The sequence below is a fragment of the Saccoglossus kowalevskii genome, chromosome 9 (assembly GCF_978046115.1).
Source record: "Saccoglossus kowalevskii chromosome 9, keSacKowa6.1, whole genome shotgun sequence".
NCBI classification, from domain to species: domain Eukaryota; kingdom Metazoa; phylum Hemichordata; class Enteropneusta; family Harrimaniidae; genus Saccoglossus; species Saccoglossus kowalevskii.
In genome coordinates, this window is record NC_140649.1 from 31,055,790 (window position 1) to 31,071,670 (window position 15,881).

General features: G+C 36.7%; 1 protein-coding gene across 1 annotated transcript; it reads right to left on the bottom strand.

The window, feature by feature from the left end:
* Positions 1 to 2,962: 2,962 nt before the first annotated feature.
* Positions 2,963 to 15,677, bottom strand: LOC102807538 (UDP-N-acetylglucosamine transferase subunit ALG14-like). Its single transcript, XM_085503400.1, has 5 exons — positions 15,445 to 15,677; positions 5,892 to 6,040; positions 4,614 to 4,736; positions 3,605 to 3,664; positions 2,963 to 3,186 (listed from the first exon to the last, which is right to left on the bottom strand). The coding sequence occupies exons 1-5, from the start codon at positions 15,641 to 15,643 to the stop codon at positions 3,016 to 3,018; spliced, it is 702 nt and encodes a 233-aa protein (XP_085359526.1). The 5' UTR covers positions 15,644 to 15,677; the 3' UTR covers positions 2,963 to 3,015.
* Positions 15,678 to 15,881: the final 204 nt, after the last annotated feature.

Sequence of the window (15,881 nt, forward strand, 5' to 3'; positions counted from 1 at the left end):
ACCCTCATCAGCCACACACAGTATCAGTGTGCCCTCAGCAACCACACAGTATCAGTGCGCCATCATCAGCCACACAGTATCAGTGTGCACCCTCATCAGCCACACAGTATCAGTGTGCACCCTCGTCAGCCACACACAGTATCAGTGCGCCCTCATCAGCCACACAGTATCAGTGTGCCCTCAGCAGCCACACAGTACCAGTGCGCCCTCATCAGCCACATACAGTATCAGTGTGCCCTCATCAGCCACGCACAGTATCAGTGCGCCCTCATCAGCCACACACAGTATCAGTGTGCACCCTCATCAGCCACACACAGTATTAGTGTGCACCCTCATCAGCCTCACAGTATCAGTGTGCGCCCTCATCAGCCACACACAGTATCAGTGTTCACCCTCATCAGCCACACACAGTATCAGTGTGCACCTTCATCAGCCACACACAGTATCAGTGCACCCTTATCAGCCACACACAGTTTAGTGTGCACCCTCATCAGCCACACACAGTATCAGTGCACCCTCATCAGCCACACACAGTTTAGTGTGCCCTCATCAGCCACACAGTATCAGTTCGCCCTCATCAGTCACACAGTATCAGTGGGCCCTCATCAGCCTCACAGTATCAGTTCGCCCTCATCAGCCACACAGTATCAGTGGGCCCTCATCAGCCACACAGTATGTGTTCACCCTCATCAGTCACACAGTATCAGTGTGCCCTCAGCAGCCACACAGTATCAGGACGCCCTCATCAGCCACACAAAGTATCAGTGCGCCCTCATCAGCACACACAGTATCAGTGTGCACCCTCATCAGCCACACACAGAATCAGTGCGCCCTCATCAGCCACACACAGTATCAGTGTGCCCTCATCAGCCACACACAGTATCAGTGCGCCCTCATCAGCCACACACAGTATCAGTGCGCCCTCATCAGCCACACACAGTATCAGTGTGCACCCTCATCAGCCACACAGTATCAGTGTGCGCCCTCATCAGCCACACACAGTATCAGTGTGCACCCTCATCAGGCACACACACAGTATCAGTGTGCACCCTCATCAGCCACACACAGTATCAGTGCACCCTCATCAGCCACAGTTTAGTGTGCACCCTCATCAGCCACACACAGTATCAGTGTGCCCTCAGCAACCACACAGTATCAGTGCGCCCTCATCAGCCACACAGTATCAGTGTGCACCTCATCAGCCACACAGTATCAGTGTGCACCCTCGTCAGCCACACACAGTATCAGTGCGCCCTCATCAGCCACACAGTATCAGTGTGCGCCCTCATCAGCCACACAGTATCAGTGTACACCCTCATCAGCCACACAGTATCAGTGTGCACCCTCATCAGCCACACACAGTATCAGTGTGCACCCTCATCAGCCACACACAGTATCAGTGTGCACCCTCATCAACCACAGTATCAGTGTGCGCCCTCATCAGCCACACACAGTATCAGTGTGCACCCTCATCAGCCACACAGTATCAGTGGGCCCTCATCAGCCTCACAGTATCAGTTCGCCCTCATCAGCCACACAGTATCAGTGCGCCCTCAGCAGCCACACAGTATCAGTTGGCCCCCCATCAGCCACACAATATCAGTCTTCCCCACTCCTGGCTCACATGGCCAGATGATGGGCGCAAGTGTTTTCCTGCAGATAGCATTGAACGTTTACTGTGGCACTATGTGAAGCTAATACTGCACGGATGCTGACATGGCACCCCACACCATGGTATGGGCACTCAACTTCACCTGCTCAGGAGGCCCTTTCTCAGGACTATCAGTATAGACCCAGTCATTTTGACTGGCATCTGGAGTCAAGCTGGCATACTTCCTGGCAAAAGACAGCCTCTTCTCTTTCTGGATCAGTCATGGTATTTTGGGCCTCTTGTATGCCCTCAAACCAATTTTCTGGGTCAAATATCGATGAATAATGCTCTTAGAGCCTTTTTCATCAATGTTTTTTAGTCTGCGACTCAATCGCCTGCATAACTGTCGCCTTCTGCCCTTGGCCTTCCTGATGATGTCCCTGGCTCTGGCAGTGAGCACACTGATCAGTGATTATCTTCAAGGCCTGCACCTTGCTTGTGACGCTTGGTCAACATCAAAACCCATCGTACAGTCCTTCTCAAGGATGTGGCAACCTGCTCACAAGTTTTGCCCACACTATGAAGGGCAACAGCTTGCCACAGAAAGTCTGTGATGTCCAAATTTGACTTTGCCCATGGTGTGGTCATGTGGGTATGTGGGTATCTCTCAAGCCAGTGAGACATACTAATATATTCTGAACATTTTATGAAATCAGCCCACAAATATGATTCAGATGGACAATCAGACACCAGATGACTGACCAGGTGGTGTTGGATGTGAGAATAAATGTGTGTGTGTGTGTGTGTGTGTGTGGGGGGGGGGGGGGTAAATGCCTGAACAAAAAGGTGAACAAACTTTTGGGACACGGTGTCAGGTCTGCATGAAATTAATGCAATGAGTGGTTCTTGAGATATCAGTGGAATGAAAACACACACACAAACACATACAACTATAAAGACTTCCTTTGAATTTAATATAAATGATATAAATTTATTCATATTTCGCAGTTCATTCAATGTTTCAAGGGTTTTTGACACACCCAAATATTTGCACTTTATAGAAAAATTATCATCTTCAGTTTTGACTTGACTATCATAATATACATATGACTTTTTATTTTTATTATGTTTTATTTTAGAGTAAATTAGCTTTTTTTGCAATTCTCTTTTCAGGTAACTTTGCTGCTAAGAAATAAGCATATTTGAGAGTGCCTTTAATACCACACATACGTCAGCTAAATATGGCTCTTCTGTTAATTCATTTGACAGGAATTAAGTGTAAGAGTGCAGTTCTGATGACAGTGATGATCAATAAATTATGTCATGGAGCCAAGTGCTGTCAAAGTAGACAGCAATACAGAACCTCCTGTATTATTTTCCATTATTATTTTAAGAGTATATGCCTATAAACTAGCATCATTTGCTCATACTATTCTATCAATGTACAATGTTTTGGGATACATTTTCTGGAGCTCTGGCCACTGGACAAACATTTTATCTGCAAGATGATATAAAATCTTTCCTGACAGTGATAAGCTTAGAACTCTGCAGATGCTTTCAACGTAGATTAGATAAACTCTCTTAAGACCAAGGAACTGAAATATAAAAAACATACTGAGAATTATTCTTTTTAAAATCAGTGCTGCTGCAAAAAAAAACAAAAAAAAAACAGGGAAAACGTAGATAATATGGGGGTTTACTATATAAGGCTTAATTATCAACTGGGATTTATCTCCAATCATTCTACTGAACAATAATTGCACTAATTAAAATTAACCATAGAATGTATTGTGTACTTCACAAACTCAGTGAATATTGCTGCAACATTAAATTTAAAAATAAACCCAGATTTTTATTATGGGACATGATATATGTATATATGATATCAGTAGTGCATACACTTACATAAATGACATTTTAATGATCAAGCATGCAATAAATATTAATTATATGTGCTTTAATTGAAGATGCCCTTAATGAAATGGGCCATACAAGATGTATATTATCACTTACTGTCATTGTTAAACCTGCAGCACATAAGGGTATACATGTTCCAGGGCCATTACACAGTATCTGAAATCCAACATTATCATTTGGGTTACATTATAATAGCCAACAATCAGGTGTGTGTCGTCAATCAGCATACCAGGTTGTACATGTATGGTTACAGTGTGAAGCTACGTTTAGGAACTCTATTTTACAGTACATATGTATATGGAGAACCACCTCTGTGGGAATCTTCAGTGTTAAATTTGATACATGTATGGTGTCACACGCAACGTAATATTACCGTAATTGGTATAGTACACGGAGCCAACAGATGAGGTTTCAACTGGTACTGGTATTATTATACTTCGCAAACATCAAGTACAATAACGCGGTAAAACTCCACTACTCCAATGACTAGATACTTAAACTCCAATACAATTCAACGAGATCTCCAATCTGAACTCAGTGCTGAACAACTCCCCTATATATACCCCCACTGTCTATAAATAGACCATTACATCAGCATACATAATGAGTCTGGAACTTACTACAAATTTCTAGAATGTTCCATTACCTTATATTGCCTCCTACAGTGTTCTATTACCTATTCAACCAGTTTCTTAAAAAAATCTAGAATATTCCACCGACACACAGTACGGTTCTAGAACATTCGCAGTGACACGGAAGTGGTAAATAAGTCGTATGCAACATATGGCTCATGGCAAAAAAAAAAGTGACTCTCTAATGGATAGCTAATTTGCATACATAAAATAATCTAGTTATTTGTACATTAACATGCAACATCAGGAACAAGGCATCACTAACGAATTTCCTGTTCTCGTTACCCTCAAAAAAATATAATGGATTGCTGGTGAAATACTGATCTACATGTAACTGATGATCTTTTAGCTCAATATAAATATAGAATTAGAGACATAACATCAAAACTGTCCACTGATTGAATTTTGGTGGATTTGTATGAATGCCATCAAAACTCAATGTAAACAATCAATAATAAAAATATTACACTTACAATATCCGGTGAAGTCTTAAAGACAACTGGGAAGGAATAGAGAGAAGCTTTAATTGTAGAAAACACTGTGGTGATCCAGGATTGGTGCACTTCACGACTCCGAGGAATTCTAGTAATTGTATACTACGGGAAAAGAAAAAATTGAACCTGAAAAAGCATGCACAATGAACTTCTGTCAAACAAAACCAATAACATAAATGAAAAAGCCATGCATGACACAGTCCCTGTTAGTTATCAAATTTAAGACATATAGTTTTGTTCATAGTAATATAGTTTGAACAATAAACAAGTCATCTTGTATCTGATCATCAAACAAGTACTTGTCCAAATTGAGAAATATTGCTGTGGAACAGCATTAATTAAAACAAAATGACCACTGGTCGGCCATTTTAAATCAGATCGTCAAACCAATAAATCGATATACCTATGACATAATGTATAATGAATATATGAAATTTGAACATAATCAGTCAAAGCATGTCAGAGACATGGCTCTAGAACCACATTCATTAAAACAAAATTGCCACCATTCGACCATTTTGAAACGGGTCGTCAAACCGATACAATATGTTTTTGTATATCTATGACACAATGTATAATGAATATATAAAATTGGAACATAATTAGTCAGCATGTCAGACATGTGCATATGTATAATATTAGGTACGATGTATTGTGTGAAGTTTGAATGTAATTGGTACAGGTCAAATTGAAAACAATTTCTAGAAGTTTTTAGCTTTTTCTTGTCTTGGATAAATTCACATATGACTTCAACTGTCTACAAACTCAAAATCTACATGAACACAGTCTTCAAAAGTCATAGCCAGCAACATGTACCTACTGTAAAACACTTTGAAATAGCTGCATATCATTTTAGCGAATTTGACGCAATGCATAAATTAACTGAATCTTAATTTAGCTAAAGTACCAATAATCTTACTGTGAGAATATACGCTAATCTAATTAGTGACATCTTAATTTAGCAGAATTGCGGATTAGCTAAATTAGCTAAAATAACGTGCTAGCTAAAAAGACATGTTTTACAGTACTTTTTCGGTGTACTAGTGCACAAATGCACCGTGACATTTTATCGTGTGTCACCGTTGCCAAGTATAGTGCCGACACAACTTATCCCCCATCTCAAAATTCTGTTTTGCAACATTTTATCAATTCATTTTAACAAAAGCAGTGAAAATTACTTTCCATAGAGAACTGCAATTCAATTAAGTCAAATTAAATTTAAATTTTATTTGGTTCCGCATTTCTTGCAATACATACCTCTTTGCCTTCTTTAGAATTCTTTTCTTGTTCAAATCTAAAAACTTTTTCTTGACTCATCTTGTCTGTATCCGCAATGATGTAAACTCTCGGTGAGTACATGTTAGACATGCCACTCAGTAATCGTAACATTTCTGTCGTATGACCACCTGTAATCACACATGAATCGTATCCCTATTAGTGGCTGTGGCTGACCCTGGACAGTTCCATTCCAACTAGCCAATAAACGAAGAGTACTGTAAAGGTGGTAATTATTCACTGGGTTTTAATTTAGCTTATTTCGCTGACTGGAAAATTTAGCACAGAACACATTATCTAAATGACGAAACCGTGAATATAAAACCCACTGAATATGCCTGAAATGGTAAATCAGTGAAATTTAAACCCAGTGAAAATTAGTCATTTTACAGTATTTTACTTCCATTGGTTCCAGTCAATTAAGAATCAATTCGTCCCAGTGTAACTGATGTTTGAATACATTTACGTGACTGAATAAGATAAACCAGTTGTTGATGCTACATTTCTATTGTACAGATCTCAGAGACTTTGCAAAAAATAGACTTTAGCAGTGTTTGAAAATATGCCCATCCGTCTGTAACGGGTTACTTTTTAGTCTGACAAGGTAAAATCCTAACTTCCAAGTCTGTGTATTGAGCCTTCCCATGGGAATGTTCTCATTCAAGTCTCAACACACATACGTGACTGTCAAGACGTCTTGTTTACATGACCAGGTGACAACTTAGAAAATTTTTTTAAACTGTATTCCTTTAGCTGTGCCTCGTAGCAGTGATGTTGTTACACTGTTTTTGATGGGATTTAGTCTTCACCAAAAAAAAGCAAAGACAGCAATGAAAGCAAATGTAGCATCGCAGGAAATCAGAATTTGCATGGCTAATTACAAATGACTACATGGGTAAGCAGGAGGTTTACTGTAAAATATACCAAGCTGCCTATAGTCTTTTCTCATCATGAAAATTATTAATAAAATGAGCAAATTGTACAGTTTAACACTGACAATGTGTTCTGTATATTATTTTGTATTGAATCTAGGAACTTGAACAAAAAAAACACAAAAAACAAGTCATTGTCAATGACACGTCCCCGTTCTGTTCATATTTGAGTGACATATACATTCAAAGCAGATCATGACCGAAATGCACCTGCATATGTACAACACATTGTGCTAAATCTGAACAAAATCCATCCATGCATGACTGAGATCCGGTTCTGGAATTGTGAAAATACGTGATTTTGATGCATTTTCGGCCTTAAAATGGCCATCATTCCGCTATTGTTAAGCAGATCATGAAACAAATGCACATATCTATTTGTGACATGATGTACCATGTGTGTGTGAAGTTTGAACTTGATCAATCCAGACATGTCTTGGATACGAATCCAGAACTGAATTCTTTAACAAAATGGCCGCCAGTCGGCCATTTCGAACTTGATCCGAAAAAAAAAAAGACGTGCATCAAGGTCCTATTATGTTTAATGTATGTACCAAATTTGAACAAAATCCATCGATGCATAACTGAGATACGGGTCCGGAATGGTGAAAATGTGCGATTTCAATGCATTTTCGGCCTTAAAGCGGCCCCCATTTGGCTATCGTTAATGAGATCATGAAACAAATGCACATACATATTTGTGACATGATGTACCTTCTGTGTGTGAAGTTTGAACTTGATCAATCCAAACATGTCTCGGATACGGATCCAGAACTGAATTCTTTAAAACAAAATGGCCGCCAGTCGGCTATTTCGAACTTGATCCGAAAAAAAAAATGACGTGCATCAAGGTCCTATTATGTTTAATGTATGTACCAAATTTGAATGAAATCCGTCCATGCATAACTGAGATCCGGGTCCGGAATGGTGAAAATGTGCGATTTCAATGCATTTTCGGCCTTAAAGCGGCCGCCATTTGGCTATCGTTAATGAGATCATGAAACAAATGCACATACATATTTGTGACATGATGTACCTTGTGTGTGTGAAGTTTGAACTCGATCAATCCAAGCATGTCTCAGATACGGATCCAGAACTGAATTCTTTAAAACAAAATGGCCGCCAGTCGGCCATTTCGAACCCGATCCAAAAAAAAAAATGACGTGCATCAAGGTCCTATTATGTTTAATGTATGTACCAAATTTGAACAAAATCCGTCCATGCATAACTGAGATCCGGGTCCGGAATGGTGAAAATGTGCGATTTTGATGCATTTTCGGCCTTAAAATGGCCGCTATTCGGCTATCGTTAATCGGATCATGAAAAAAATGCATGTGCATATGTCCCATATAATGTGTGATGTATGAGTGAAGTTTGAAGTTAATCGGTCCATGCATGTTCGAGATACAGGTGATCACGGACGCACGGACGCACACAGGGCAAAACATAAGTCCCCGTTTTCGGACTGCGTCCGAACGGGGACTAACAAAAACTTGATACTACGGTAGTTACCATTCCTAATGTCTGGCAATATTTATGGTCAATTTCATACACTGATTTTAGACTAATGAATACCTAAAACATTTTAGATAATTTTCTTTTCTTTACTTATTATCATTTTCTCTGCATTTCATTACAGCATAGTTGGCTTTTATGGATATTTATGAAATATTTATAAGACATTTAAGCAGGAAGACACTTGTGTTACATTCAAATCCAAAGAAGACGTTTTCATTGGTTATAAACACCTATTACCCATAAGTCTTTGCAAGTTTCCCTAAATCATTGGTCACATTGACTGCCCTCTATGTGAATATGTACTGAATAGTGATGATAGTCTACACAAGCAGTATGTATCAATTAAGGCACTGAGATTGGTCAAGCTGTTTTAAAAATACATTTAAAATTTATAATAACATATAATATTTCATTTCATGCCTTCATGAAGTGAAGTGTAGTTGAATGTACATTAATACATATTGTATTCGACCATGTTGAATGTATACAGCTAATTGAGCTCCTCAGTAACGGTGATTTTTTTGGCCAAAGTGGTGTTATTATCCTTTGAAGAAAAGGTAATCTTATATCTTAATATCTTGTGAATAACTGGGAGAAGTTTCAAGATGTCTTGTATAGACGGTGAAGAGAAAAGAGTGCCAAAACCCTTTGTGGATCCAGCCTTTGTTTATGATATGGACACAATGGACAAAGTCACAACAACAAAGGACAAAAAAGTCACTAAGAAGATAGGAAATACTCAAATGAAGAATATACCTGCTAATGAAGAGATCTACACTGACTACAAGTCTGAAAGAGGCGAGCAAGTGCCATGCAACATTAAGTTTAAAACTAAACGCATATCGAGTTGGGTAGATGCCATGAAACAGATGTATAACTCAGCATATGAGAAGAACAATGGAGTGTTAGTTAGTTGGGAGGAAGGATCTGAAAATGAAGTGGGTAGATTATCTATATCTGATGCCAATTCAACAGACTTGATAGATAGTCAAATCCTCAACATTGCTCTCTATAAAAGTGGTGGTGTTTTGGTTCAATCCAAAAGTTTTATGAAGTGGAAAAACACAGACTATAGTGAACTCAAGTCTGCAGTTGATTCCTTGTGTAAACAAACAGATACACAAACCACATCTAGCCACATGCAGCATGACCTTCAAGTCTGCCCTAATAAACAAACAGCAAACAACTCTCCACCAACACAAGTTACAGTACCAGTACAGGAAGATGACTCTTTGATGTCTGCAGTGGAAAACTCACCCTCATTAAAGAAAGCCCCTTCTATTACTACAATTATGGCAGAACATTACAAATTCTCAGAGGAAACTTTGTTATGTGTGAAGACAAAAGTTACAGCATTGGAAAATTCAATTCATGATTTAGATGATAAATACTCTCAGCTTGTGGAAGATATTGACACACTTAAAGGTACCAATGATGATGTGAGTAAGCTGAACAGTAAGCTGGACAGTTCTATCAACAAATTTGACCGTGCAATTAATCGGTTAATTTCCACTAATGATGAGAAAATTGGTTTATTAAATTCAAAAATTAATCTGATGCTTCAACAACAAGACGAAAAGGAGAGGACTTTCAAAGACCAACTTTCTGAGATGTCATGTGTCATAAATAAATTACAACATGAAAATAAAAATCTTCAAATAAATTATGACACAACAGAAGCTGAATTCATTGTGGTGAAAGAAGAAATACAACAACTTCATGATAGAAATAAAGATCTGCAAGCAAAGTATGATATGTTAACTGCTGAAATGTTAGTAGGTAAAGAGGACCTTAAAGTCGGCAGTCCTGATGATTTTAAAGTTGCAACACACACTTTCAGGAAACCCAAGTCTATTAATACCATTCCGTCAGTACTCCTAGAAAATAAGTATGATCTGCTGAATGATGTGATGATTGACGAGGATAAGAAATGTGATGATGTGAAGATTGTGGATGGTAGAAACGTGGACGAAACAAAAAATAAACAGTCTACACAAAACAACGAATCAGCAGATGTTGTACTAATTGGTAATTCACTAATTAGAGACATCATACCAGAAAGGTTGCACCCGAATAGGAAAGTCACCAAACATCGTGCAACCTATGTCAGTGATGCATCCAGAGTTATTGACAAGACAAAATCAAACAATACTTCTTATGTAATCATACATGAAGGTAGCAATGATGTCGTTAATAATGATGTAGATGATGTGGTTAAAGACATGAAGTCCTTAATCACAAAAGCTAAACAGGCACATCCAAAAGCAAGTCTTATCATTTCATCTATTCTACCACGAGGTAATGATCACTCCATCAACGAGAGAATTCATACGATAAACTCACAAATTGAGTCACATTGTGATAATGAAGACAAGGTTGAATTTTTTTACCACCATAAGTTATCAAATGCCCGTAATTTGTATTGTAGAGATGGTATTCACTTAAATGAAGGTGGAGCAAGTGTCTTAGCAGCAAACTACATCGGTAAGATGAAAAAAGGCCCAACTGTTATTAATAATGGGCAAAGAAAAACCAACTACAAATATCACAGCAACCATAACTCCAATGATGACTACCAACGTAATAAACATCATTCCAATTTCAAGAAAACCTTTCAAAAACACAAGAAACAAAGGCAAGCTAATGACAATGGGTCTTATGAAGAATACAATGTCAACTTCAGAAATAACGCCACCCTTCCTGACTATCAATATACACCAAACCAAGGAATGTGGCAAGGTAACAATTACAACAAAAGATCCTGGAATGATGCAAACTACTGGCAGCAGACACAACCACAACAAATGCAGTATAATCAGCAGTATTATAATGACCAGTCACCACCTTGGCAAGGAAATCACCGTTACAAGAACACATGGCGACAATTTTGACACTTTAAATGCAGAGAAGACTGAAAGTCGCATCCTGGAACATTCATGGTATTGGGGGTAAACAACAAGATAGTTTACTTTTAAATTTTATCAAAAACCATGATTGTGTAGGATTTGTAGAATCTTGGTTAGATAGTGAGTGTAGATTAGATTTTTCTGGTTTTAATTTTTTTCGTAGTGATAGAGTTAGACGTAGAATTAGAGGTAGAAATTCAGGGGGGATTATGGTTATTTTTAAAACTGCAATCCAAAAGGGTCTCAGTAAAATCAATAGCAATCATAAAGATCTTTTGTGGATTAAAATGAGCAAGGAATTTTTTGGTTTTAAAAACGATTTATACACATGTTTTTGCTACTTGTCTCCAGAGGGGTCAAGCTTTTATAATTCATCATTGTACTCAGGTTTAGACACTTTTGATCATTTAGAAAATGATATTGCCAAATTTAATGAATTGGGAGATGTCCTAATCATGGGTGACATGAATGCTAGAAGTGCTCAACTGTCAGACTTCATTATTAATGATGACAATGACCACTTACCATTACCAGATTATTTTAATATTGATGAACATTATTACAGAAACAATATGGATTCATTTGTCAACAAATATGGTAAAGCTTTGGTTAAACTTTGTTGTGCTAGTAACTGTAGGATTTTGAATGGTAGAGTTCCAGGTGACTCCTTGGGAAAATTTACGAGTCACCAATATGGGGGTAGCAGTTTGGTAGATTATGGTATTGTTAGTTCAGAACTTTTTTGTGCTGTTCAATATTTCAAAGTTTGGCCTTTGAATCACTTATCTGATCATTGTCCTATATCGGTGTCTCTGTCTGCATGTGTTAAACATAATATGGTAGATGATCATAGCCTGCTTTCCTCTTTACCCGGCAAATTTATCTGGGATGGCGACAGCCAGGAAAATTATATTAAAGCAATTTCTAGTAAGACTATAGGGGAAAAACTTCAACATTATCAGAGTTCTAATTTTGTAGATGTTGATGAAGCAGTGGCTAACTTCAATTCAATTATTATTAAAGCAGCAAAGTGTTCTCTTAAAGTTATCAATCCCAAAATTAAAAAAAAATCTAATAAACCAAAACATAAAAAGTGGTTTGACAATGATGTCAGTGAGGTAAGAAGAAACTTAATTAAATATTCACATTTATTAGACAAGTTTCCTAAGGACAATAGTATTAGACAAGAACGATATAAAATTAATAAAAAATACAAGCATCTAATTAAGAATAAAAAAAAGGAATATAAAGCTAATTTATGTAATAGAATCATTATGCTTAAGGAGTCTAATCCTAAGTGTTTCTGGAAGTTACTTGAGGAACTTGGTGATTTAGATAAAAACCCACAAAAGCATGACAACATCAGTGTAGAGTCATGGTTAAATCACTTTAAATGTTTAAATAATAAAGTTAACATGGAAGATAAAAGCTTCTCACAGACTATTGTAAATGATATTAGTAGTATGGAAAGTTTAGATGATTACAAACACATTATTAATCAAGATTTCACTAATAAGGAAGTATTGCAGCATATTAAACTTTTAAAGTCAGGCAAAGCTTCAGGCACTGATATGATTTCAAATGAAATGTTGAAGCATGGGGCTCCTTTTATTATTAATTCTCTTACTAAAATGTTCACACAAGTTTTAAATTCAGGCATTATGCCATTACATTGGAACAGTAGTCTCATTATTCCTATTTTTAAGTCAGGTAACCCAAAGGACACTAATAACTATAGAGGCATTGCCATTTCTAGTTGTGTATCTAAATTATATACTATGATACTAAATACTAGATTAACTAAGTACTTACAAGAAACTAATCAAATAGTGGATAATCAGTTTGGCTTCAAGAAAAACCATCGTACAACAGATAATATTTATATTCTTAAATCCTTAATTAATAAATATGTCAATTGCAAACTGAAAAAATCAGGGAATTATTTGTTTTCATGTTTTATTGATTTCTCCAAAGCATTTGATTCAGTCTGGCGAGAAGGGCTGTTATATAAACTTCTTCGGTTAGGTGTGGGAGGAAATTTTTATAAGGCTATTAAAGCTATCTATAAAAACACTAAATATAGCATTAAATTGAGTGCAGGGATTACTCCATATTTCAATTCATGCAGAGGGGTAAAACAAGGGTGTAACCTTAGTCCTCAACTATTTAATATTTTTGTTAATGGAATCTGTGATGATGTTAAAAATTTTGACCCTGTTGATTTAAATGGCTTGAAGCTCAATTGTTTGTTATATGCTGATGACTTGCTATTGTTTTCTACAACCCAAGAGGGGTTACAAAAGTGCATTGATGCAGTCCAAAATTACTGTGACAATTGGCATTTAAAAGTAAATATTAACAAAAGCAAAATCATTATTTTTAATAGACTAGGTAAAAACTTAGAAAACAAATTTCAGTTTTATTTGGACGCCACTAAATTACAGTGTGTTAATTATTATAATTACCTTGGCATTGTTTTTCAAACAAATGGTAAGTTTCATAATGCTATGTCTAGGCTACAAGACAAAGCACAGAAAGCACTGTTCAAGATGTACAAAATGCTTTGGATCAGTGAGGAATGTTATTCTGTTAGTCTGGCTAAAAAACTATTTAACTCTATTATCAAACCCACAGCTTTATATGGGGCTGATGTGTGGGGAGGGGTTATGCTGAACATCTACAAGGGGTCTGGTAAAAATAAATGTACAGTTGACAATTGCAATTTTGAAACAAAACTTTTCTCAGATAAATTAATTCCAGAAAAACTTCATATTAAATTCTGTAAAAGAGTTCTGGGTGTGCACAGGAAGGCATCTAATGACCCATGTAGAGGTGAATTAGGTCAATATCCACTTATATTGGATATCTGTGTTTCAGTTATGAAATATTATCAAAGACTAGTATGTAAAAAAACAAACAATTCTATCATTGATGCAGCCTATGAAGAATCCAAAACTCTTGTGCATGACCCATGGCTTAACTTTATACAAAAATTACTAGTCATAACAGATCTAACTAATTCAGACCCACATCAGAACAATTTTTGTGATATTTTTAAAGAGAAGCTCAAATGTTTGTACCGTATGAAGTGGAAAAACAATTTGTTGAACAATTGTAAGCTTGACTTTTACAGGTGTGCTAAAGAAAATTTTGAATTTGAACATTATTTAGAAAAAATTAAAAATAAAAATCATAGAATAGCTTATACTAAATTTAGAACTTCTGCACATTTTCTTCCCATTGAATCCGGTAGACATAAAGGCATTTTGAAGGAAAACAGGCTATGTAATCTCCATGAATGCAATGAAGTAGGGGATGAGAAACATTACATTTTATATTGTAATAATTGTCAAATCAAAGAACAAAGATCTAGATTCCTTGCAGCTTTATACATCTATGCCCCAAAGCTGGAAGATTTTAGCATGGATGAATTATTTCCTATTATTGTTTCAAGTAATGATTTTTTCATTCTTAGCATTTTTGCAAAATTTATTTTCTATATTCTTGATATGTATTAATACTGAAAGTTTTTGTTGTTCTGAATGTTTTGTTTTGTTATTGTTATTTTTGGACTTTACTCAAGTTTTCATTGGTACGTTCCAAATAAAAAATTCTATCTATCTATCTATCTACATTTATTTTTCATAGTTGTACAGTGCTTTTAGAAAAGCTGTTACCATATAAACTACATATAAATAGATTTATAAAATAATTATCAATGTTTCATCCAAATCCAATTGTATTAGTCGAATAGTAACTGGTGTGGCGTTCCACTATGTGCTGCAAAACCAGTCAGATTCTAGTCAATGTTTGATTTCCTGCTGCAATCTTAAGACTGTAAATATTGAAAACAGCTTTTCTGAACCCACTGTATTTTTATCATTAATTTTTTCATGTTTCTTCACTTTATTATTTTTAACCAATTGATATAAATGACAGATGTTAAATAAACAAACAAAATAATCTTTGACCATTTCCCAGTCTATGCCCCCTGGGGTGGACCATTAGAAACTCTGGGTGGTATAAGTAAAAATGTGGAAAATAATCTGTTGTTTTCTGGATGAATTTGCTGTTCAATTTTTTGTGTATTGATACTTTCAGGATCCCCCCTACAAGTTTCTAATGGCCAACCCCTCAGCTTGATTCCCTGGGGTTGATTCAAGAAGCTCTGGTCCTTACCTGAACCCATGATAACCATCGTTTTCAGGGGTTCTTTCGCTTCAGAAGGCAGACTGCATTTGCCGACATTTTTCAACGTAAAATAAAGACGCAGTAAAATAAGAACTACAATAGCAGCAATTGAACAACACATTAAGCTCACCCACCGAACATTTTCATTGACAATGGACGTCGCCATGTTCGCCGACTTTTGACCCATTAGGCCTCTCTAAGCTTGTGGGAAAAATACTATGATGACGTACATGTAAACAGAAAATAGCAGGGGATTTGTAGTCTTTTTGTGAGATAGTGCACATAAACAAATTTGTATTTATGCGGAAAGTGTGTTTGTTTTTGCCATTCACTGATGATGAATAATGTTTTTGGTGAAAACGTTATCCAATGTTTAGTTGAGGCTATTTTTGACTGGCCTACGTAGTTTTCGATTAGGGTCCCTG

What these genes read in the sequence shown, in the direction of transcription:
- LOC102807538 (XM_085503400.1), bottom strand. Translation starts at nt 15,643, where the DNA reads ATGGGTCAAAAGTCGGCGAACATGGCGACGTCCATTGTCAATGAAAAT. An exon ending in ATTCTAAAGAAGGCAAAGAG is followed by an intron (nt 4,737 to 5,891) that starts GTATGTATTGCA and finishes CTTTTCCCGTAG; the next exon opens with TATACAATTACTAGAATTCC. An exon ending in CTGCAGGTTTAACAATGACA is followed by an intron (nt 3,187 to 3,604) that starts GTAAGTGATAAT and finishes TTTATATTTCAG; the next exon opens with TTCCTTGGTCTTAAGAGAGT.